The sequence below is a fragment of the Centroberyx gerrardi genome, chromosome 6, assembly GCF_048128805.1.
Source record: "Centroberyx gerrardi isolate f3 chromosome 6, fCenGer3.hap1.cur.20231027, whole genome shotgun sequence".
Taxonomy (NCBI): domain Eukaryota; kingdom Metazoa; phylum Chordata; class Actinopteri; order Beryciformes; family Berycidae; genus Centroberyx; species Centroberyx gerrardi.
Genome location: NC_136002.1, coordinates 30,403,043 through 30,427,707, shown reverse-complemented (window position 1 = coordinate 30,427,707; position 24,665 = coordinate 30,403,043). Strand labels below are relative to the sequence as shown.

Genomic DNA, 24,665 nt, shown 5'->3' with positions numbered 1-24,665 from the left:
GCACAGCTCCTTGGCGGTGGTGGCCGAGTCCGTCAGCAGAGTTTTGGTCGTGCCGTCCATGAACGTCACCGGCAGCATCACGGGCTTCTTCGACTTGGTGGCCTGGAGGAGGAGGAGGAGGAGGAGGAGGAGGAGGAGGAGGAGGGGGAGGAGGAGGAGGAGGAGAAGAAGAGACGAGGGCATCAGAATCAGAATCAGTTTTATTTGCACAAAGAAGGAAGTTTGCTAAATTCGACTTGGTGGGCTGCACACAGGTCACATTAAACATAAAACAACACTAAATTATAAAAGTAGTATATAACAGATTAAAAATAGAAGTTTAGGATGAAGCTCTCTTTCCTGTACAGTATGCACACGGTCTCTATTGGAGACGGACTGACTGCACTGATAGGAAGCTATAAAAGTCAATAATAGGAAAAAAAGAAGAGAGAAATCATAGTTGTATGAAGCCGAAACATCAGGTACGCAGAAAACTTTCCAGTGAAAATTGTTGCTTTTTTCAGTGACAATTATTTGGACTTGAACTGTTGATTGGAGAGTTGTTTGTCCTATCACAGAGCTGATCTGGCTCTGAGGCTAAAACTGATGGGTGTGGACTGATGGAAGCACTGGCATAGTGTTGATTTTTAACACTGATGACTTTGCTGTTCTGTGTGTTTTGAACATTGCAAGGAGAAAAAACACAAAGAAAAATCTGAACTGGAACATCTGGAGAAATCTGATAAACTTAACTTACACCCCTTCTAATCTCTCTTACATTTGACATATCAAACAATCATATCTGTGTGTGTGTGTGTGTGTGTGTGTGTGTGTGTGTGGACCTGCAGCTCCAGCCAGGAGGGAGGCTGTGTTCTGGTCCCGTTGACGAAGGTCCTCCTCAGTCTCTCTTCACAGTACGGAGCGTAGCCCGGAGGCCCGCCGCTGATGAAGTTCCTCAGGTACTGTAGAGCAGGAGAAGAGAGTCAAACTAATTCAGAACAGCTCATTTTATTTGGTCCGGTTGTACAACAAAATCAGATTAGATGTACGTTCCTCAGGCAGTGTAGAGTAGTAAAACAGAATTGAGAATAGCTCATTTATTTACAGAGATTTAATCTATTTTTGAATGGAGATCAGTTTTTTAGGTACTGAAGGGCAGGAAAACAAAAAACTAAATGAATGTTATTATCAGCAGTAATTCACAGAAGGAATTTAGTAAGGTTGTGCAACAGCATGAGAATAGCTAATGATAAAAAATTATCTTAAAATAGATAAAGATAGTGATATTCATTTTCTGCCTGTACAGCAATTTGTATGTTTTGTGCTATAGAAATAATGTATACTACTACTACTAGTACTACTGCTACTACTACTAATAATAAATAACATATATTATTTAATTTTATTTTGTTGTTTACATTATTCTGTTTTATTATCACACGAGGACCTGCCTTCCTACAGCAGGTGTTATATATATTATAGCTGTTATTGGCATTGAAATTTGACAAATGGAGGGGTTTATTTATGTCCAATTTGGAAAAAAAGTTTATCCTTACATCTGTAAAATGTAGAAAATCCATTCAGTAAAAGTCTCAGCATTTCTTAACCAAGGACATCTTTATTTCCAATCATTTGTGTCTCGTTTTGGAGTGAAACTCATCCATATTTCATACTGAGAGTGAGAAAACGGGGAAATAAAAGGAAGTGAGAGAGTAATCCTGACCTTGAGGAACTTGTCGGAGGGAGCGAAGCAGCCGACGCAGAGCGAGATGAGGATCCAGCCGCGAGCGTGGGAACTCTTCGACGGGTTCTGGTTCAGCTGCTTACAGATCTGACAGTAGATCTCATCCCTGAAACACACACACAGGTTAGCGTGTGTGTGTGTGTGTGTGTGTGTGTATCTGTGTGTGTATGAGTTTAATGAAGAGTGTAATCAAGTTTAATCATGGTTAATCAAGAGAGAATCTGGGAAGAGGTTTTTTGATTAATCTAATGAAGAAGGCAATACTCAGGGTAAAGGTAAAGGTTAGACACACAGTACAGTGAGGGGTGAGGAAAGTGTTTTGGGAATGAATGCAGGTCAGTGAAATGTCCTCACAAGTATAGTGAGACAGGGATGAGAGCAGTGATGTAGCGGTAAATCAACTACAGTCTGACCTCCAGTAGATCGACAAAAATGCAAATAATGATCGTTTTAGAGAAAATTCAATTAGACTTTCAGGAAAGAAAGCGTATCGTTATTGTCATGTGAAAACCTGGCAACTCCAAATTTGGTGATTTTTTTCATGTTTTAACTTCAGTTGAAGGATTACACGTTCTTCTATGAGTTAAGACAAACTCTATGATCCTCAGGTTTTTGAAAACCTTCAAAACACTTTGGATAAACTTAAAAAAAAATCAAGGTGGTCAAGCTGAAACCAAGACTGTTTTTCTTAGTTCCTGAAAAGTTTCATGTTGGAGATAGGAGAGATTTTTACCTGACAGTGACAATATTTTTTGCTTTCAAGACCCCATATAACTTACATCAATTATAGTATTTACTGTGTTTTATATTATAAATTGATGTCATTATAATTTATATCAGCCTAAAAACGTGAGGAAACGCAATTCTGCAAATAATAAACTGATGTGAGCGTTGTGTCTGTGTTTATGAGAGTGTCAGAAAAATTGACTAAATTTCAATGCCTATCAGATGGATAGCAGAGTGTGTGTATCTGTGTGTATCTGTGTGTGTGTGTGTGTGTGTGTGTGTGTGCGCACCTCAGCCCTGGTCTCAGGATCCCGTTGCCGATGATGAAGTGGAGTTTCTCCAGGTTGGACGTCGGCCGGTCCTCCAGCATGCTGTTGCCATGGAGACCGTACTCGCCGTCGTTAAGGCGCTTGGTGACCTGAAAAGTAAACGCATCATACTCCAACTGTTACGGCTGTGCGAACCACTTCCTGCAGAGAAACTATCAACAAGGTTACAAACAAAGACTTTAAACTTTAAGCTGCTTTTTGTTCACTGCAATCAAACTTCATCTGTAATATTTATGTTGCTGTAAAACTATTGTAGTTCTATCAAGGATCCTGTGGTTCAGAAATATTGAAATGAAAGTGATCAGGCGTAGTTATTGATAATAGTTTTACAACAAAAACTTTTCATTACAAGTTTAATTCACTGATTAAAGGTTTTCATTGTGGAAGCATCACAGAGAGCAAAACAACATTCAGTTTAGTTTATTCATGCATAATTCATGCAGCAGTCGAACTAGAAGACACTCAGGAGGAGTTTATGTTTGTTTATTGTTTTTCTTCAGGGTTTGATTTTCCATAATTCAATGCTGTTTAGCAGCCGACTTGGAAGTGCTGGATGTCGTACTTTCCCACCCGCACATGAAAGCAGCATAATATTTCTGGCTAAAAGACAATAATCATCTAATGGCAGAAATCCCAGATCTGGATCATCACCAAAATCGAATCAACTGATCTTTGGGCCAGGAGCGATCTGCCCACCAGATTTCAGACAAATTACTTTTTGAAATATCTTGCTGACAAACAATCAGACAAACAGACAGGGGTGAAAACATCACCTCCTTCCTACTTTGTTGGCAGAGGTAATAAATCTAATGTGTGCAGCTCTTGCACCACTAACTCATCTGCAGTCAAATGAAGCAGCACTAACAGACTCTCATTTGAAACCAATCCAACGGAAAGCAACACATTTGAGTGTGATTGAGAGGTTACAGGAGATAATTTGCAAGGGTTTATTTTTTATGCAATTTTTTAACTTTTAATTTATCCAGGGAAAGTTGACTGAACACATATTCTCCTTCAGCATCGCTCTGCTTCACATTCATACAGTTACAGTCACATTTAAACCTGAAAGCTGCCCTTTTCTACTGTTGTAGACTGTGCTGTTGCAGTTTTCTCCTGAGCAGTCGGGGGTTCGGTGCCTTGCTCAAAGGCACCTTGACAGTATTTGCTGAGGGAGCGGAGAGCGTTACTCCTTCACTTTCCCTGCCCAGATTTTCCTGGCCAGTCTGGGGATTCAGAGCTTAGAAGATCAAAAAGAATTCACCCGCTATACGGGTAAAAAAACAAAAACAGGCCAGCTGATGCAAAAAAATGCCAGAATCTATTTATATATTCTGGGAATTCAAAACCTTCTCCACCCTCCAGGCTGCCATCTTGTTTTCTGTGTGTTGTACCTGCAGCTCTGATCTTCTCCATCTTGTTCTTCCTCCTATACACTACTACTCCTACTCCTCTTCTCCTCCTCCTTTTTAAATTTCATTATCATCCCATCTTTAGTGTGAAACAGTCTCATGATTTAAAGTAGCTTCCCCAACACTGACTGTCATCACAAAAGTCTTTTAAATGTCAGTGATGGAGTCGCATCACTTTGTTTTTTCTTTTGTGTTTCTGTCTTCCTATCCAAACCACCATCCCTTCATCTCCTTCCTCTCTCTCTCTCTCTCTCTCTCTCTCTCACCTCCTCAGTGATCTTGGATTTCTTCTTCAGGGTGAGGGACACCAGTTTGTGACGGACGCTGTTCTTCTTGTGGCTCTCAGAGTGCGGCGTCTGGAGGCGGGAGGAGAGAGGGAACAGCTCAGAACACGATACATACTGTACGACTTCTCAAAGCGAGGCCCGGGGACCCGCAGGGCTCCTCGATGGAGTCTTATAGCGGTCGACTGAAAAACGCTCGGCTAAATTCTGCTCGCTTTCCTTTCATTTTACGTGTTAGGCATTTAGCTGATGGTCTAATTGACAATGATTTGTAATGAGTACAACAGTAATAAATTCAGGCAACCAAGACAAAATTTACGATTAAACTTAAGATCTGTGTATTTTGGGGTCGTTAACAGGCGAAAGTTTGATAATCCAGGGATGTGGTAAAGCTTCCTTAAGCCTTTTATAACAGTGTGTTTGCAAAGGGAAAGAGAAGAAGAAGAAAACTACTATATCATAATTAGAACCATTAGAGAGGGAAACACATGGGTGATAAATTTGAGGAAGATTAATTAACAGAAGTACATTAGCGGGTGGTTTAGTTTGAGTTCATAATTTATGAGACCACTTATAAAACTTAAACCCACCCCCTCACCTCCCCCCCCACCCCCTCACCTCCCCCTCCCCCTGCAGCGCCTGCAGCTCTCTCTTGTAGGTCTTCTTGCCCAGCGTCTCGTAGATCTTGGTCATGACGGGGATCTTCTCGCTGCCGTCGCTGATGGCGGTGTGGTACTTTGGCTCCGGCAGATCTCCCATGAACCTCAGCACCGTGATCCACACCGCCAGGGCGGCCTGGGGCGGGACAGGGGGAATGCATTTTAGGCATTTAGCTCACAGAAGAATAGAATAACAAGAGAATAAACTTCAATTCCTGGATAATCAACATAAGCAACCAATAGTAAAGAGTGGAAAGGTCAGAGTGTTCCTGTATGACAAAAATGCGAGAAAACAAATAAAATACAATCTCATGAGAGAGATAAAAAAATGATGTTTAGAGATCTGTAGCATTTATAAACATCTATATATAAATTAATTTAAATGTGACTTTAAGGCCAGACCCTACGCTGCCTTACAGCCCATGACTCTGCGCAGCTGTATGAAAGTGTTCACACTGTGGAAAGGTCAGAGGTCAGAGGGTGACCTACCAGCTGGTCCCCCTCGTCGTCGTGGAAGAGCAGCGGCTGCTTCAGCGGCCGTCTGACGTAGGTGTGCGTGGTGTTGCCCTGGAAGTAGGTGGCGGCAAACTTGGCGAACTTATACTCCGACAAATCTTCCTCGTCATCGTCTTCAGGCAGAGGGAGAGCCTCGTCCAGATCCTCCTCCACCAGCTCCCTGTGGGTCCGCTCCAGGTCCTGCGTGCAGCACAGAGGAGAGACGGGTCAAAACCTCCTGATGACAATTTTGGTGATTTTCAGGTGACATGCTCCTCTATGGGTTGAGGGAATTCTCCGACCTCTTATGAAAGTGCTTCAAAACCAATTGATAACGTCGAAAAAGCCTGTTGGCATTTTATTGTAACAGAAAACCCAATAGTTGATCTTAAACTGTAACAGAAAGCCATTTGTCTGGTCTCTCCCTCTCCCTCGCCTCACCTCGAAGCCGGCGGGCGCCTGTCCCTCCTGGCCCGGGAAGGAGCTGGTCGTCCCCAGGAAGCCGAACATCTTGTCCACCATGTCCGAGTCGTTCACCGGCTCCTGGCGAGCCTTCTCCATCTGCTCCACCATCTCCTTCTTCTTCCGAGCGTCCTCCTTCTCCCTCTTCTCCCGCTCGGCGTCCTCCTTGGCCAGCTGGGCCAGACGCTCCTGGGAAATAAAATTGGGTTGAACGTTAAATTACAATCAGAGTCAGAATCACTTTTATTTGCCAAGAACACTTTTTTGGCACTGCTGTTTTGAACCCAGCACTACGAGCAATTAACTGATTGCAATGATGGTGATTTAGGATTTTAAAGGTGCTGTGTGTAGCATTTTAACATCAATAAATCATTACCACATTTATTTTGAGACTTTAGTAAAATTACTGTAAACAATCAAGACCATCAGTGGTCAGCCTGTCAGCCTCTATCAGTCTCTACTCTGCATCCTCCATTGTTTCTCCACCTGGTGGATCTGGAGGGAAATCTGCTGGAAAATCACTTCCAACATGTTGATCCTCTTCAGGGAGGGGGAGGAGGGCAGGAAGCAACGGGGCTTATGGGAAATGTAGTCTTAACTTGGACAAACAGTAGTACTAACAATACTACTGGCATGAGATGGATGATACTGTCTCCATCATGGTCTCATTTGTTTACGGTAATTATATCAAGGTATCACAATTATTTTTACAATATGTTGACGTTAAAGAACGCTACATGAAGCCCTTTTAAATTCTGTATTTTTAAAAGAGCTGTTTTGAACTCGGAGGCGGAGTCCCACCTGGTGTATGCGTTCGGCCTCGACCTTCGCTCTCTTCGCCGACATCTGGTTCCTCAGCTTCGCCTCTTCAGCCAGACGCATCTTCTCTGCCTCCAGCCTCCTGCGGTACTGAGGGGAGAGAGCAGGAGAGAGGAGGAGAGAGGAGGAGAGAGCAGGAGAGAGCAGGAGAGAGGAGAGAGGAGGAGAGAGGAGGAGAGAGCAGGAGAGAGGAGAGAGCAGGAGAGAGGATGAGAGAGCAGGAGAGAGGAGGAGAGAGGAGAGAGCAGGAGAGAGGAGGAGAGAGCAGGTGAGAGGAGGAGAGAGCAGGAGAGAGCAGGAGAGAGCAGGAGAGAGGAGGAGAGAGGAGGAGAGAGCAGGAGAGAGGAGAGAGCAGGAGAGAGGAGAGAGGAGAGAGCAGGAGAGAGCAGGAGAGAGGAGGAGAGAGCAGGAGAGAGCAGGAGAGAGGAGAGAGGAGGAGAGAGGAGGAGAGAGGAGGAGAGAGGAGGAGAGATGAGAGAGCAGGAGAGAGGAGGAGAGAGCAGGAGAGAGGAGAGAGGAGGAGAGAGCAGGAGAGAGGAGGACAGAGCAGGAGAGAGGAGGAGAGAGGAGGAGAGAGGAGGAGAGAGGAGAGAGCAGGAGAGAGGAGGAGAGAGCAGGAGAGGGGAGAGAGCAGGAGAGAGGAGGAGAGAGCAGGAGAGAGGAGAGAGCAGGAGAGAGCAGGAGAGAGGAGAGAGGAGGAGAGAGCAGGAGAGAGCAGGAGAGAGCAGGAGAGAGGAGAGAGGAGGAGAGAGCAGGAGAGAGGAGGAGAGAGGAGAGAGCAGGAGAGAGGAGGAGAGAGCAGGAGAGGGGAGAGAGCAGGAGAGAGGAGGAGAGAGCAGGAGAGAGCAGGAGAGAGGAGAGAGGAGGAGAGAGCAGGAGAGAGCAGGAGAGAGGAGAGAGCAGGAGAGAGCAGGAGAGAGGAGAGAGGAGGAGAGAGCAGGAGAGAGCAGGAGAGAGCAGGAGAGAGGAGAGAGGAGGAGAGAGCAGGAGAGAGGAGGAGAGAGGAGAGAGCAGGAGAGAGGAGGAGAGAGCAGGAGAGGGGAGAGAGCAGGAGAGAGGAGGAGAGAGCAGGAGAGAGCAGGAGAGAGGAGAGAGGAGGAGAGAGCAGGAGAGAGCAGGAGAGATGAGAGAGCAGGAGAGAGCAGGAGAGAGGAGAGAGCAGGAGAGAGGAGAGAGGAGGAGAGAGCAGGAGAGAGCAGGAGAGAGGAGGAGAGAGGAGAGAGCAGGAGAGAGGAGGAGAGAGCAGGAGAGGGGAGAGAGCAGGAGAGAGGAGGAGAGAGCAGGAGAGAGCAGGAGAGAGGAGAGAGGAGGAGAGAGGAGGAGAGAGGAGGAGAGATGAGAGAGCAGGAGAGAGCAGGAGAGAGGAGAGAGCAGGAGAGAGGAGGAGAGAGGAGGAGAGAGCAGGAGAGAGGAGGAGAGAGCAGGAGAGAGGAGGAGAGAGGAGGACAGAGCAGGAGAGAGGAGGAGAGAGGAGGAGAGAGGAGGAGAGAGCAGGAGAGAGGAGGAGAGAGGAGGAGAGCAGGAGAGAGGAGGAGAGAGCAGGAGAGAGGAGGAGAGCAGGAGAGAGCAGGAGAGAGCAGGAGAGAGGAGGAGAGAGGAGGAGAGAGGAGGAGAGCAGGAGAGAGGAGGAGAGAGCAGGAGAGAGGAGGAGAGCAGGAGAGAGCAGGAGAGAGCAGGAGAGAGGAGGAGAGAGCAGGAGAGAGGAGGACAGAGCAGGAGAGAGCAGGAGAGAGCAGGAGAGAGGAGGAGAGAGGAGGAGAGAGCAGGAGAGAGGAGGAGAGAGCAGGAGAGAGCAGGAGAGAGGAGGAGAGAGCAGGAGAGGGGAGGAGAGAGCAGGAGAGAGGAGGAGAGAGCAGGAGAGAGGAGAGAGCAGGAGAGAGGAGGAGAGAGGAGGAGAGAGGAGGAGAGAGCAGGAGAGAGGAGGAGAGCAGGAGAGAGCAGGAGAGAGCAGGAGAGAGCAGGAGAGAGCAGGAGAGAGGAGGAGAGCAGGAGAGAGGAGGAGAGAGCAGGAGAGAGGAGGAGAGCAGGAGAGAGCAGGAGAGAGCAGGAGAGAGGAGGAGAGAGGAGGAGAGAGCAGGAGAGAGGAGGAGAGAGCAGGAGAGAGCAGGAGAGAGGAGGAGAGAGCAGGAGAGAGCAGGAGAGAGGAGGAGAGAGGAGGAGAGAGCAGGAGAGAGGAGGAGAGAGCAGGAGAGAGCAGGAGAGAGGAGGAGAGAGCAGGAGAGGGGAGGAGAGAGCAGGAGAGAGGAGGAGAGAGCAGGAGAGAGGAGAGAGCAGGAGAGAGGAGGAGAGAGGAGGAGAGAGGAGGAGAGAGCAGGAGAGCACACAAAAAACATGACATAAAAAAATACATAAAGGCAGTCTTTTTAAAATATAATACTGAATAAACTGGCCTCATTTCCTCAGGCAGGGCGTTCGACAGTGAAGAGGCTAAATGTACTTAGGATATAAGTGCACAAGTGTGTAAGTGTGCTTAAAGGTGGTAAGGTACAAGGGGATAAGTAGATTAAATACAGATGGAGTGAATTAAATTTAAAAGGAGAGCAGCTGATGGACTGAGGGAAGAGACAGAGAGAGAGAAGGAAGGAGGGAGATCAGATGAGGAAGTGGACTTAAAGTAAAAAAGACGATGAATTTAAAAGGTTAGACGATACTGGGGAAGAAAAAGGGCAAAAATGCAGAGATGCAGTTCAGAGCAAAAAACAAACAAAGTAAGTGAAATATGAGTGGATTGAGCTGAACTGAAAAGGTTAAGCTGTGATGGTGCAGGAGGGAGAGGGAGAGTAAAAATACCAGAAATACTGAAGAAGTCAGAACAATTAGGCCGAGGAAATACCGGTGAATTCAGCTAAACTGAAAAGGTTAGTGTTTCAGAGAGAGGCCGGATCCATGTGTCACATAAAAAGGCCATTTCATACCAAGAAAGGAGCCGTGAACTTGTCTGCGTTTGATAAATGCAGATCTAGTCTCATTGTTCCATCTATAATAATTTATTAATTCATGAATTAATTTATAATATTGTTGGGGAAGACGCTGTTTTTTTAGTTTTGTTTCTAAGCATGATGCAATGAATTATGTGTATCATTTTAAGTGCGTGTGTTTGTGCGTGTATGTGTGTGTTTGCATGTCTCTTTATGGCTTTCACTAATGTGTGTGTGAGTGTGTGTCTCACTTGCAAGTGTGTGTCTGTGTTACTTCTGAATATGAAGACATGAATCACCTGTAAAACTGTATATACATTATGTGTGTGTGTCTTTCTGCTTCTCATGCCTGTGTGTGTGTTTTCGACTCCTATACAGCTTGCAATAGGTAGAGAGCGTTGGCCTATAGACAGCCTAATGCCTGTGTGTGTGTGTGTGTGTGTGTGTGTGTGTGTGTGTGTGTTTATGTGTGTGTGTTCATTTGGGAGTGTGTGTGTGTGTGTTTGTCTGATTGTCACATCTTACCTCTTCGTTCAGGCTCTTGAAGAGTTCACTAAAAGGCTGGAGGGTGTTGGTGTGTGTGTGTATGTGAGTGTGTGTGTGTGTGTGTGTGTGTGTATGTGCGTGTGTGTGTGTGTGTGTGTGTTCATTTGGGAGTGTGTGTGTGTGTGTTTGTCTGATTGTCACATCTTACCTCTTCGTTCAGGCTCTTGAAGAGTTCACTAAAAGGCTGGAGGGTGTTGGTATGTGTGTGTTGGTATGTGTGTGTGTGTGTGTGTGTGTGTGTGTGTGTGCGTGTGTGTGTGTGTGTGTGTGTGTGTGTGTTCTCTACCTCCCCCTGCAGCCTCTTGTACAGCCGGCGTGCGATCATGCCCCTGGTGTAGGCCTGGATGGTGATGACGGCCCACAGTCGGTGTCTGAAGGCTCGGCGAACCAGGAAGCCGCGGCAGCGAGCCTGGAAGCGCGTGATTCGCTGACGGGCCACGTGGTACGTCACGTACAACTTCCTGGAACGAACCAGGGCCTGCAGGCGAGAGAAGCCCGCCCTCATCTAGAGAGGGAGAGAGAGGGAGAGGGGGAGAGAGAGATATTTATTTTGCAAAACAGTTAAGATGAATAAATACACTGAGTACATAGAACAGAAGACAAGAGTAGATTAAAAATGAAACCAGACGTGAAGTAAAGATAAAATAAAATAAAATAAGAATATAAGGAGACAGACAGGGTTACAAACCGGGATAAAAAATAAGACATTAAAGACAAATGAAACAAGAGATGAGGATAAAGATAAAATAAAATGTAAGGAAAGTAGTTACATGAAGCTGTACTCACCGCTCCGTAGTTCTTCCTGCACTGATACCCTCTCCACGTCTTCTGGATCAACATGGCCGACTTCCTCATCTTCAGGAAGTTGGATCTGAGGGCAGGGAGGCGAGAAATTACACCTTTTACATGTGAGCATTTTGCTTTTCTTTTCCAGAAGTCTTTTAGATGGCGGAAACTATTCCTTACCAATAAGGACTACATTGAAAAAATGTCTGACATTTTTTGGGCTGCCCTTGATGATTTTACGCATGTCAAGCATCACGCATCTCTGTGAAAAATAATCTGAAGGGATTCATTCTAAAATGCAACAGATTAATTTGGGAAAAATGACGCTTTTTTCAATATTTTCAAATTCTGTCATCAAAAACAGAAGCATTTTGTAAGCATTAAGATGACTCCTAACTTTGATAGTATCGCATAATATGCTTTACTGTTATGACAGCAATCATTTTGTCAGGTTTGATGTAAAAAATTTTAAAATTGTGGATATCTAATTTTGGAACAAGGTGACAGTAAACATGTCGTCCCTGTCTGGACCAATCAGGAACCAGTATGTCTCCTTGTTTTGATCCTCCTTGGACCAATCAATGTTTGAAAATGCTGAAACACAACGGTGACCAAGTTTCGTCAAAATCTGACCGGTGGTGTCAACGGACAAACAAGTAAACAAACGTTGTAGCGGCGTTGTTTTATATTTTTAAAATACCGATATCAAAAAAGTCTCCATGCAAACTATTCACCTCTGCAGCTTTATTTTATCACTTTGTCAATGTTTTTCATCAGTGCCTTTTCCATCATCATTCCAAGGCTGGCAGTGTTTGGGTCTTACCTGTCCTTGAACCCTCGCACCACCTTCTGGATGAGGATGACCTTGTCAGTGATGGCCTTGTCTCTCTCAATCTCCAGCAGCATGTCGTGGTGATCCTGAAAAACAAGAACAACTGATGAAAAACAAGGCAAAATACAGTTACTGCTGCTCTCTCTCTCTCGGCACCAGTTCGATATTCTTATATTAAACAGGGCGAGCAAACCGAGGTGTAGTTGGTGATGTACCCAAATGAGGAGTGCAGTGATTGGATAAGGGGGCGACCAGACAGAGATTTTGTATCTGTCAAAAAAACAGCCTGAGCTGCTATATTCTCTATGGGGCCGATACGCTGACGGATGACAGAGAGAACGGAGAGCTGTCTGTCTTTTTTACTCAGCATATTTTTTCGTACGTCAAAAGTTGAAACCGTTCTGCACTATACGTAATTATCTGTTAACTGCCTGTCAGAGCCGGCGGAGGTGGAGTGTGCGTTTTCTCTCAATTTTCTAAATGGAAGAAGAACTAATTTCACTTGTACACAGCTTCCCAGAGTTGTATGAACACCAAACCTCCCGATTTACAAAGACAGAGACAGAACTAGTCTGGCCTGGCTTGATATTAATGCAGCGATTGGTCTTCCAGGTTGGCTGTACAGAAACACAAGATCTATGTTTCTGTTTACAGATTATCCTCTCGCCTTTTTTCAAAAACGCCTCGCCGCTGTTTCGCCTTCCAATCGGACAGAGAACGGAGAGTGACGGCTGCCATGTATGAACGTTTCATTCGTTTCTGTCTGGCTGTTATCTAAATTAGACAATTGGAAGCGACTAACATTATCCCTCGAAGAGAAAAAAAGGTTTAGAGAGCTGTGTGCCCTGCTGTGAGGTAAGCAGATGAGTAAAATGGGAAAATCTGCCTTCCCACATGTTCAAACTCAGAAAACACAAGGCTGAGATCACCGGACTCTTCACCCTTCCAGCTCTGATCCGGTCAGCAGTCACACGGCAGCCTTCCCTTTCACTAACATGACATGTGACAAGAGCATGTACCCCTAAAAGTCCTTCTCTCCCTTCCTCTCCTCCTCCTCTGATCTGTCTATCCTGATCCGTCCCCTTCCTGTGGGGGAAGTGTGGGCACTGCCCCCGACTTCACCCCCTCCCGACTCCACGTCCTGTCCTACGTCCTGTCCTGTCCTGCAGAGTGGTTTAGGTCTGATAGAGGTTAGCTGTAAAGACTCTTGGTTCAGCTCAGCAGTGTAGTCAAGTGCAAGCCTTTTTTGCTTTAGTCTTAACATATACCAAACGATGTACATCCTCATAATACATGTCCAGTACAACTCTCCAACTGTCCATGCATCAAAAGCTCAGTCAATCATGTTCAGAGTGTAAAAATGTCGTCATTCAATCACAACATAAACAAAGCCAGCAGCGGAAAGACGATGTTTCAACAGGGGGCGCCGCTCTGCAGTCAGGGGAAACACTCTGCTGAGCTTAAATCAGCATCAACTGATAAATCCCCTTCACCGTGGCAACAAGCTAACGGATATGCCTAGCCGGTGACCTTTGACCTCAGAACAACGTCTGCCCTCGCACTGGGCGGGAAACGAAAACACACACACACACACACACACACATAGACAGACACAAACAGTCACGTGCACACGCACAAAAAACACATTCTGGATGGGAACTAAAACACCCTTGGTCACACACACACACACACACACACACACACACACACACATACTGGGCGGGAAACCAAAACACACTATCTTTCCCGTCAACAGACCTGTGAGTGTGAACTGGAAACAATCACATCAGCCTCAGTACTGGGATGAAGCTGGACTGAACTAGTTTACTCTCAGTCAGTCGGAGCTGGGCGAGGTTAAACAAGGTCTTTCTGTGTAGAAGCTCTGAAGTCAACAAGTCAGGGGGTAAAAACTATATTATACTTTATTTTATCCACTGCCAGGGAAACACGACACAGGTTTCACACCAGTTACAGCCCAGACGTGACTGATTGTTAAGATCAGAGCGGGTCGGTGCTCGTTTGGGGCGATCCTACAGATGATCTGGGGTGTTTAATACTGAGTGGCCTAAAAAAATCAACGTAGCCGTCAGCTTCACAAGGTGTCAGTCGACCACAACAGCTAACTGCTCTCTTGTTGCCATAGTGATTTTAATAACCAAGACAACTGACTATTCACACGTTGGTGGCTCCAAATGGCGACATGAGGTAACTGCTTAAAAATGTTTAACTCAATACCTAGAAATCCTGTGCAGTGAGGTCAGTAAACGTCACACAGCTCGCTCATGTTCACCAACCAGTTGGTCTGTGATGCTTTATACCAAAGAAACCAAAGAGACAAGAGAGGGAAGGATTGGATGGAGCGCTGCTCACCGCTGTTTAGGAGACAGTCTGGATTTCAAGCTCAAGTTTTGATTCATCACTTCCTGTAGGAGGAGAAGAGTCCAAACCCGACACCAGAATTGAATTTGGGTAAACAAGGTGAATCTACAACATCTCAATTAGAGGAAATGGGGTGTTTTCAACATCTTTGAATGTCTTCACCACTGTGGTAGAAAACAAAAGTTGGAAAATTCAACTTTACTAACTTCCATAGGTGCCAGTTTCTTTCTTTCTAACAAGGAACATCCAGTTTGCTGTAAACCAGACTGACAGGGACTGACTTCAAACCAGTTGGTACCATCATGATTATTTCAAGCACAAATCCAAACGAGATTTTTGCAAGATTTGGGGGTTGTGAAGCATGACTTCATTATCAAGTGTGTGTTCCCTAAATCCAACTCATCAAGTGTATGAGCCTGTTCGACAGCAAGGCAAAATAAAATCTGCAAAAGCTAGTCTTCTGTGTCTTATATTGTGTCTCCTGCATTGCATGGTACCAGCGCTCCAGTCCACAGTGTGGTTGCTCTCGGGTGAAAAGTTGAATTCATGAAAAGTCATATTTTTTCATGAAGAGTCATGAAAAAATCATCAGATTCCCAGTGTTGGTCTCATGAATGATGGATTTGAAGGTTTGAAAGTCAAAGATGCTGTGTGGAGGGTTTCCTCATGAATTTATCTCTGTGAAGGTGGCACAGTGAATCATCAGATATTGCTGTATAAACTAAAGGCAATAGGTTTTAATAGGGAGGCCTTGAAATGGATACAGTCATATCTTTCTGGTAGAGTCCAAATGGTAGATGGCAGCTTGTTCATGTCCTTTATTTTTGTATGCGGATGATTCAGCTTTGTTGGTAACTGGAGAGTGCTTAGAAACAGTTAGAATATCACTTGGTAAAGAGCTCCAAAAAGTAAGCAGTTGGTTATGTGACGATAAGTTATCTTTGCACTTAGGCAAATCTGAATGTATTGTTTTTGGAACAAGGCATAATTTAAGGGACCTAACCAGTTTTTCTGTTGAATGTAATGGAACAAAGATACAGGAAAAGTGTTCCGTTACTTATCTTATCTTATCTTAACAGTGTATGACTAGTGAGTCTATCTGCCTCTCTGTCATTGGGAAGGTCCATTCAAAGACAAAGTATCATGCAAGAATATCCAAGTTCCTTGATAAGGAAACCATGAGGACATTATCTACATCATTAGTTCAATGCCACTATGATTACACCTGCGTAACCTGGTACAGCGGTGTAACTAAAAGAACAAAAGATAAGCTTCAACTAATGAGGGTCGTCCTTAATCTCAGTCCAAGAACGCACATTAGCCCAAACCATTTTAAAGAGTTGAACTGGCTCCCTGTTGAAGGTAGAATTCAACAGTTAAAACTTATTATGGTCTATAAGATTTTACAAGGTCTATGTCCAAATTATTTTACCGGATATTTTCAGTATGTTCGGGACTCTCGTGGCCTGAATACGAGGGCTAGTGTATCTAACCTGAAACAACCCAATCTAAAAAGCAAAGTAGGGAGAAGTACATGTCTCTACACAGGGGGGGGGGGGGGGGGGGGGGCAGTGGAATAAAATCCCAAATGAAATTAAATCTGCCCATTCTTTGAATAGTTTTAAAAAACAACTGAAAAAATGGATGCTGAGTAAGTTAGTGTAGTGAATGATCTTTTCTAGGAAGTTTGGACTGGTTTCTGAACTTGTGTGGTTTTTTATTATTTTCATGATTGTATAATATTGATGTTTCTATTAGGTGTTTTAGTGTAAAAATGGGATATTAGTAGCATATACATGTCACTCCCTTTTCCTGCCTGCCTCCTAGCCTAGACCTCAGGACCGCAATGGAAATAAGTCATGTGACTTTATTGCGATATCCTGATGAATTTTAGTACTGCATGTACATTTGTATATTGTATTTTAATTTATCGAATAAAGTCAATCAATCAATCAATCAATCAATCAAAACAAAAAGTTGAGGTAGATCCTGTGGGGTGATTTCTGATTTCATTTGGTTCAATATGGGCGTTCTTGTCCTCATCTCCCTTTGAAATTGAATAAATCTCTTCCAGTAGAGTGGTGAGTCCCGCAGAAGAGGCAGCAGGGTGGAGAAATAATAAAATAGATCATGATCGTTCACTCAGAATATCTAAATAGTTTGTGTTATCCCGGGACTTTTGCCTCACCCAGACATCGTCTTGTCTTTAATGTCGAAATTAAGCGCCATTGCCAGAATTACCTTGAGGAAGATCTTGGTCTTTCCCATCTGCCAGTCGTCGTCTCTGCCAAGCACCGCCTCAGCGATCCTCTGGCAGGTCCCCCTTAGGTCCTCCTGATGGGCGAGAGACACAACGACACAATGAGGGAGAGCGAGAGAGACAGAGAGAGGGAGAGGGGGAGGGAGAGAGAGAGAGAGAGAGAGGGAAGGAGAGACACATTGTCATATTGCATTCTTGTCTGGAAAACAATGTGTGGGTCAGGTGGACTCTACGTATGCACGCACACACACACACACACACACACGCACACCGGTCGTCCTAACCAGAGAGGGAGGGAAACACAACAACATGCAGAGGTCCAAGAAAAACAGACTGCTGTTGCATTGTGGGAAACATTGCATGAGGACCACATACAGCGCTGCAGCAACTGTTGAGAAGAGATAAAAAATGGTCGCCTGACTGACTCCAGGGATCATGAAATACTGGATCACGAAACACACACATGGGTCAGTGAAACACACACACACATACACACACACACACACACACACACACACACACACCAGCCCAACCTCTTCATACCCCATCCACACGCTCCTGCTTGTAGGCAGGTTCGACCTCAGACATTAGGACTAGGTGTTAAATCCTTTAAAAAGATAACCAGCCACACCTAGAACTAAAACACACACACACACACACACACACACACACCTGTTTGTACGCAGGTTTGACTCCAGGCATGAGGACTCGGTAGCGGTCGACGAACTCGACGAAGGTGTAGCGGATGGGGTATCCGGCCCGGCGGATACGAATGGTCTCCATCATACCAGAGTACCTCAGCTGACGCACACACAACTCCCTGTCAAACAACTAGAGAGAGAGAGGGGGGGGGTCAGTAACACACACTCATAGACACATACTGTAAGTATAAGTGTTGGGACAGGGGGGTAAAGTTTGTCTTTTTGCAGCTATTGTTGTCCCCCATATGATGAAATCTGTCTGTGAAATCTCAGGTGAAATCTCAGACACCGCTGGTCTGATTTTGATGAAATTAAATGTGGATGGACGATGCATTTTGGCATTTTCTGTGTTCCAGCGTTTATAAAAAAAATCACAACGATTGGCCTGATGAGGGCGCTATAAGTAAAGGTCCAATTTGCTTTACTCAAGTGTTAAATCTCATACACTACTTGACTGATTTTGACAAAACTTTGTTCCAAACTTCGGAAGGAACTAAACTGCAGCGCCACCGATCTGACCCAACTTTTTGTTTTTATTCAAGACTTTAGGTTTTGTAATTCATTTTTAATATAATGAGCAATTTGACACATGATTTGTTTCCAGGGCGGCAAAAATGCTGATAAATGTTTGTCTGTGGCTGGTGAGTTAGTCTACTCTACAGGTCTATCCCTGGTGCCAACTAAATCCCCAAAATGTAAACATAACATGCATTCTATTCTATTCTATTCTATTCTATTCTGTCTGTACAGTATGCAGGTAAACAGCGTCCAGACACTCACCATGGGTTTCTTGTATTCGTTGGGTTTGATGCAGCGTACGAAGAAGGGCTGACAGACACTGAGCGTCCTCATCAGCAGCTCCAGAGATCGCTTAAACTGACTGCTGAGAGTGGGCGAGCGCTTCCTGGTCTCCGCCCCCTGGACACACACACACACACACACACACACACACACACACACACACAGACAAACATACAGAAACAGCGTAAAAAGTCAGGGTCAGTAACAATGAGGATTCTTTTTTCTCTTCCTGAGCACTGACACTAACTCTTTCCTTTCTTTTCCTTTCCCCTCTCTCTCTCTCTCTCTCTCTCTCTCTCTCCCTCCCTAAATATAAACTCTTTGTCTGGCAGATATTATTGGGTCAGAGTTAAACGCCACTCAAACACATAGCCAGAGCAGAAACCATGTCAAGGTTAGAAATGCCAACTTAACACTTTTATCAAAGGAGTCAGCTTCCTCTAAAACACCAGCTTTGTCAGTCTAATTAGCACAGAAGTACAAGATAATCTATTTTAACACTACTATCACATGATGAAAGTTTCAATGTAAAAAATATTACTGTAAATGATGAATATATAGCCAATAGTGGGGCAGTCAAGCTGCAGAATCGCACACTTTTTGATACAAGTACCAAATTTTGCACAAAGGTAGCTCTCTATGTTAGAAAAAGATTCAGATTTGGAGCCATTGTAAATATTTATATCTGACTAGAACAATTTGAGAACGTCCCATGGCCATCGGGGGCCAAATTTATAATGGCTCCTTATCTGAATCTTTTTCTACCACAGAGAGCTAAACTTAGTGCAAAATTTGGTGTTCGTATCAAAAACTTTCCTACAGCGCTGCACCGTCCCACTACAAGGCCAAATAAATCTTATCTGGCAGCGACTGAGGAGAAACAGATGGATGGATGACTGGATAATAAGAGGTGAGTCGGTGAAACACAAGATGAGGAAGAGGATTTACATAGGAACACAAAATCTTTGAACAGGATAGCTGTCCTGAAACCGGTTTTCTCTTTTAAAGCTGCAATATCCAACTTTGTCACATTTTTTCCACATTTTTCACAATAAACAAACGAGAGATAGGGTATTATACATTTTGTAATGATGTTGTGGACATTTTGGGATGTATACCACCTGCTGTGGGCGCGGCCAGCTGATTGTGGCTATCAAAGTGAGGCTAGTGGCCACTACGCAGGGAAGTCATAGCAACAACAATTGAGGAAACTGCAGTAAGAAAAGAAATAACAGTGAAGCTAAACAGTAGATCAGACTCATTCAAGGACATGGTGAGATACGGAGATGCTTGTATACTGCGAGACAGGTAGGATGCTAGCCAGTTAGCTAGGTTTTCTACAGAGCTAGCTAGCGGTGCTAGATTGTCCTACAGAGTTCCCCGGACAGCTGTTGCAAAAAGTTGTAAATTGCAGCTTTACTGTAAGTTGAAGTGAAGTTTTTATTGCTGTACGATCTGACAAGTGATTCTACATCAGTACCGTCGTTCTTAGAAAGTAATTACAAACAAACACTACTTATTGGCCGTTTTACACAAAGTGGTAGATATTTGTCTTTCTGTTTATCTCTCCTGTGCACTTGAAATTCATGTATGAATTTGATGAAAAAGGTGAGAGTGCAGGCTCCAGCTCACAGGAACAATACGCCCTCCTGCTGACACCAGGATCAAACCTCTACCTCTACAGCAATCTGCCCTCACTTCTAAAAGGAGATTTTCTGTTCCTTGGTAAAAGCAGATGAGGATGGAGGGATGGAGGAACGCAGGGATGGAGATTATTTCTTATTTTTATTCTCTCTTTTTTTCTTTTTTTTTTTTTTACCTTGGGAAGAGTGGAGGCAGGAAGACCCACTGTACTACCAGGAGCGTAGCCACACAGAAACTGGCAAGAAGCAGCACACAGACATGCAAGTGTACACGCACACACACACACACAAATGTGCACACACACATGGACACACACATAGGCAAGCACTCACACACACACACACAGAGGAAAGACAGAGAAGACAGTAATGTTAGCTGCAAGCCAGACATTACGGAGAAACGTGCAAGGAAAGGAAAGTCATGCGAAGGAAAGTTAAAGATTTTCTAACCAAATCCAAGATGGAAACCTGAGAACAGAACAGCGCCACCTGTGGCAACACTTTCACCTCACTACTAGTTTTGTTTGTTCTCTGGAGTGTATGGAGAGAAATAACTGGCACAATCTGAAAGGTAAGTTTTGAAACTAGTCTTGAAACGTATGAAAACCTGAGCTGTGGCTTTAAACTTTGCATAACCAGCTTCAATCAAAGAGAAGGGAAACGTGCAGAGTAGTTCTGTTGATATCCAGATCCTTTAGCCATTGATTGTGTGTGTGTGTGTGTGTGTGTGTGTGTGTGTGTGTGTGCTCGTGTGTCTGTTACCATAGCGACGTCAGCCTGGAAGATCTGCTTGATGAACTTGTTCTTGGAGGAGTGGACCAGCTGGATGATGTCACCGTACAGCGTGTCTCTGTTCTTCTCCAGGAAGCCTGCAGTACACACACACACACACACACACACACACACACACACACACACACACACACCAGATACAACACACAAACATTGCGTTAACGTGGGCACATACACAATCACAAACATGAGCACATACTACACTGGTGCAGTTATTGATAATACACAATCACTGCAACCATCCTATTATTTTAGTAATATGCAACAAAACAGCAAAGTGACAAAGTGAAAAAAAGTGACAATGAAATGTCACTTTTTTCCCTTTTTTCCCACTTCTTTTTTTTATCACTTATTATGTCAATGAATCATATTTTTTTGCCATCTAAAGAGCCTCTCTAACCTCTCTGTCAGTGTGCGGGCCTTTTTCTTCATTCACTCACTAGTGTAAACAACTAGTAAACTATATTACCAAACCATTATAACTGGATGAGGTATTTCTAACCTCTGGTATTGTTGTAAACCACAAAAACAACTAGTAAAGTTTCCCAGCAAGCATTTTGACATTGAATAGGTGTTGTAAAGTAAAGTTGAGACGACATCTGTAGCTGCTGCCAGCGTCATTTTGTGAATCAGGATCTAAATATATTTCTGATATCAGTCCAGAACAGTTTCCAGTACTTGCTGGGAGGTGCTGGGTGTGAAGAGAGTCTAACCTCTGGTTTCGTAGTAAACCACTCCAGCAAAGTGCTGGATGCCAAACTGGGTTTCATAGCTGTTCTTAGGAGGGATGTAGTTGGTGTTGAGCTTGTGCTGCGAGTTCAGCTTGTTCAGCATGGTGGTGTCTGTTCCCTGGAGGAGAGAGAGAGAGAGAGAGAGAGAGGGAGAGAGAGAGAGACTGTGTAGTTGTACGAATAACTCAAGCTATTTTCGATTTTGCTGCATCATGCCTCAAGAAAGAGTATAGAGTCTAACCTTTCCAGAAATATGTTGATATATGCCACTGTCTAACCTATCAGGATGATGTCAGAGCACAACGGCAAGTAATGTGCTTTAGAGGAAGATATACTTGGTATCCTCTCTTCAATAAATACAGTATAGTTACAATGTAATTCCTGTAATCTACCTAGTACTTTTGCAATACTAGTTTTAGCAGGATATGTCATGGTATGCCACATGTATAACAGTTATATATACAGTATATACTGCAGAATATAGATAAGGCCCACATATCGTCACAGAGAGAACTTGCTCTCTTCGTCGATGAGGAGATACTGCAGTATATAGTTTCTGTTACTGTAGTACTTTGGGGTTACTTCGCTCATTTAGGAAGCAAATATGCTGTAGTTAGACTATAGGTCCTGCTTTTCGTAGTACTTTGACATTACTGCAGTTCATTTCATTCAGTATTATCCTACCTTGGGGAACTTGCTCTCCTCGTCGATGATATGAGGGAGAAACAGATACTGCAGTATATATTTCTTGTAACTTTAATACTTTAAAATTTGCTGCAGTATATCCTTCCTTGTGGAAATGCTCTCTTAAACTTCAGTTACTTGCGTTCAGTATCATCCTACCTTAGCGAACTTGCTCTCCTTGTCAAAGAAGGAGAAGTTTATAGTTCCTGTTACTTTAATACTTTGGGATTACTTTGCTCATTTAAGAAGCAGATGTACTGTAGTTAGACCATAGTTCCTGTTATTTTTAGTACTTTGACGTTACTTCAGTTACCTTGGGGAACTTGCTCTCCTCGTCGATGAGGGAGATGATGTTCATGGGTTTGATGGCGATCATGTCCAGAGCGTCCTGGTTGTCGGTGAACTCGATGTGCTGCCAGTTGATGTGCTCCAGGTTGTACTCCTCCTGCTCCAGCTTGAAGACGTGCCGGACGAAGAACTGCTGCAGGTTCTCGTTGGCAAAGTTGATGCACAGCTGCTCGAAACTACAGGAGGGAGGGGGGAAATGACAAGGAAACAACATGATGATGATGATGATGAGAAATAACCAGGGCGGACGACAGGAGACGGAGTAAATGACAAGACACTGATGTGAGAGGGAGAAATGCCACCAGTTTTATTCCACGTCAAAACTACATGAGGAAACGTCAAGAAACCGATATGACAAACACTAATAGCTTCATTCTGAGTCGATACGCAGCTGCTCAAAGCTACAGGAGGCGAAGGAGACAAGGAAACGATATGATAACGGGAAATGCAAAGAGTCTCATTCCAAGCTGATGCACGATATCTCAAAACAAGAAGAGGAAATGAAAAGAAAATGAAAATAGCAAATGCAAAGAGTCTCATTCCAAGTTGACACACCGCTGCTGCAAAAACAAATGGAGAGAGGGGCGAACGACAAGAAAACAATATGATAAGAAGAAATGCTAAGAAAAGCAGGAGGGGAGGTGTGTGTGTGTGTGTGTGTGTGTGTGTGTGTGTGTGTGTGAAAAGGACGAGTGATAACTTCATCTTTGAACAGCGGTCTTCCTCATTCCATTCTACTATAGCTGGGTAGCACCAGTGCAATTTAGTGGGGACAGTGTGACATGAAGTATGAGTTGACATGAGTTGTGTGTGTGTGTGTGTGTGTGTGTGTGTGTGTGTGTGTGTGTGTTCTACCTGTTGATGGTGAAGTTCTCAAAGCCAAAGATGTCCAGCAGTCCTATGGAGCGTCGGAGGGCTTTGGGCTCGTGGGACGGAGGCTTGTAGATGGCTGCATTGATCTTCTCCACGATCCACACAAACAGACGCCCGTAAATACCCTGCACACACACACACACACACACACACACACACACACACACAGTCAAGTCGCAAATCAGTACACTAATGGTGGGTAACTGAGCCATTTAGGGTGAGTGATTCTGCAATCGAAGGAGTAATAGAGGATAATCAGTTAATTACAGGTATAGGAGTAATTGTATGTGTGTGTGTGTGTGTGTGTGTGTGTGAGTGTGTGTGTGTGTGTGTGTTTATACCTTTACAAATGCGTCCCGTACGTCCAGAGCCTGTTCCATGCTGAGGGGGGTGGAGACTGTTTCTCCTCTGGTGATCAGAGTTCGGCTGGTCAGACAGTTCATCAAATCCTTACTGTCCACCTGCACACACACACACACACACACACACACACACACACACACACAGAAAGTAGGAACACACACAGATGTAATATACGCTCAGATGTCATGTGTATCCCATGCTGTGTGTTGTCCTGTGAGCCAGCAGGGGGAGCTCTCATCTAATTCAACCTCAGCTCTCATTAACTACCATTCATTTCTTCTACTTGTTTCTCTCTTTTTCTCTGCCAGTCTGACTCTCTCAGTCTCTCTGTCCTTGCAGGATCAATGGCCTCATGTTCAGCTGTCACCCACTGGCAGCCAATGGCTAATCAATGCCCAAGTCTATTGATCAGCCATTAAAGAGCGACAGGGAGGCCTAGTGGTTGGAGAGTCTGTCCTTCAGGACCGGGGATGAAGCGTCCTACACCTAGATTAAAGATGATTCTGATTATTATGATGTAGATGTTTTTAAATGTTGATTTTGTTTGAGTGGTAAAAGTTTAAAGTTGCATTTTCAAAACTCCATCCTTTTTCCCCAGGTAGTTTCAGACTGACTCCAGGAAACACATCACAATATGAATTAGAGGAGCTGCTGTTGTTGACCAATCAGAGTCCAGCATTGTGACGACTTCTACATGATGATATGAGTCTAATGAGTCTACAAATTCATTCTATAAATACCATTTTAACTAAACTAACTAAATATTGATTTGAAAACCATTATTCCTATTCTGAGCCACAGTAGACAGTCATCAGTCTGAAAGTCATCCAAACTGAATAATATGGAACCTTTAAGATGTTAGTTTGGTTTGTTCAGTTCAGTTCATTAAGTACTTGCTAAGTACTTAATTATTCATTAGGCTTTTAATTATTCATGATGCATCAAGTACCGACACAATAAAGACCATTATGTTGTTTTAGTTTATTATGACTTGTGCCAACATATTTCAGTATTCATAAGCATTATCTGTGGCTGCTGCAGAGTTAATAAATAGCTAAAGGTGTTAACAAATAATTAAACTGGTAGATAGCAATGTTCATTG

The 24,665-nt window shown here is 44.1% G+C and overlaps 1 protein-coding gene across 1 annotated transcript in view; it reads right to left on the bottom strand.

Annotated features, from left to right (window-relative positions):
• Positions 1 to 24,665, bottom strand: part of myo7aa (myosin VIIAa) — a 54,982-nt gene that overhangs the window by 18,434 nt on the left and 11,883 nt on the right. Inside the window, exons 11-31 of the mRNA XM_078284107.1 lie at positions 23,542 to 23,661; positions 23,183 to 23,325; positions 22,293 to 22,503; positions 21,278 to 21,413; positions 20,535 to 20,641; positions 18,109 to 18,246; positions 17,300 to 17,458; positions 16,609 to 16,701; positions 11,980 to 12,074; positions 11,157 to 11,241; positions 10,657 to 10,875; positions 9,697 to 9,704; positions 6,889 to 6,988; positions 6,067 to 6,276; positions 5,620 to 5,826; positions 5,090 to 5,266; positions 4,454 to 4,543; positions 2,740 to 2,867; positions 1,703 to 1,829; positions 822 to 941; positions 1 to 102 (exon numbers count right to left, since the gene is read on the bottom strand). The exon at positions 1 to 102 is cut by the window's left edge and continues 70 nt beyond it. Of these exons, the coding sequence (XP_078140233.1) occupies positions 1 to 102; positions 822 to 941; positions 1,703 to 1,829; positions 2,740 to 2,867; positions 4,454 to 4,543; positions 5,090 to 5,266; positions 5,620 to 5,826; positions 6,067 to 6,276; positions 6,889 to 6,988; positions 9,697 to 9,704; positions 10,657 to 10,875; positions 11,157 to 11,241; positions 11,980 to 12,074; positions 16,609 to 16,701; positions 17,300 to 17,458; positions 18,109 to 18,246; positions 20,535 to 20,641; positions 21,278 to 21,413; positions 22,293 to 22,503; positions 23,183 to 23,325; positions 23,542 to 23,661 (2,775 nt within the window). The remainder of the gene's footprint in view (positions 103 to 821; positions 942 to 1,702; positions 1,830 to 2,739; positions 2,868 to 4,453; positions 4,544 to 5,089; positions 5,267 to 5,619; positions 5,827 to 6,066; positions 6,277 to 6,888; positions 6,989 to 9,696; positions 9,705 to 10,656; positions 10,876 to 11,156; positions 11,242 to 11,979; positions 12,075 to 16,608; positions 16,702 to 17,299; positions 17,459 to 18,108; positions 18,247 to 20,534; positions 20,642 to 21,277; positions 21,414 to 22,292; positions 22,504 to 23,182; positions 23,326 to 23,541; positions 23,662 to 24,665) is intronic.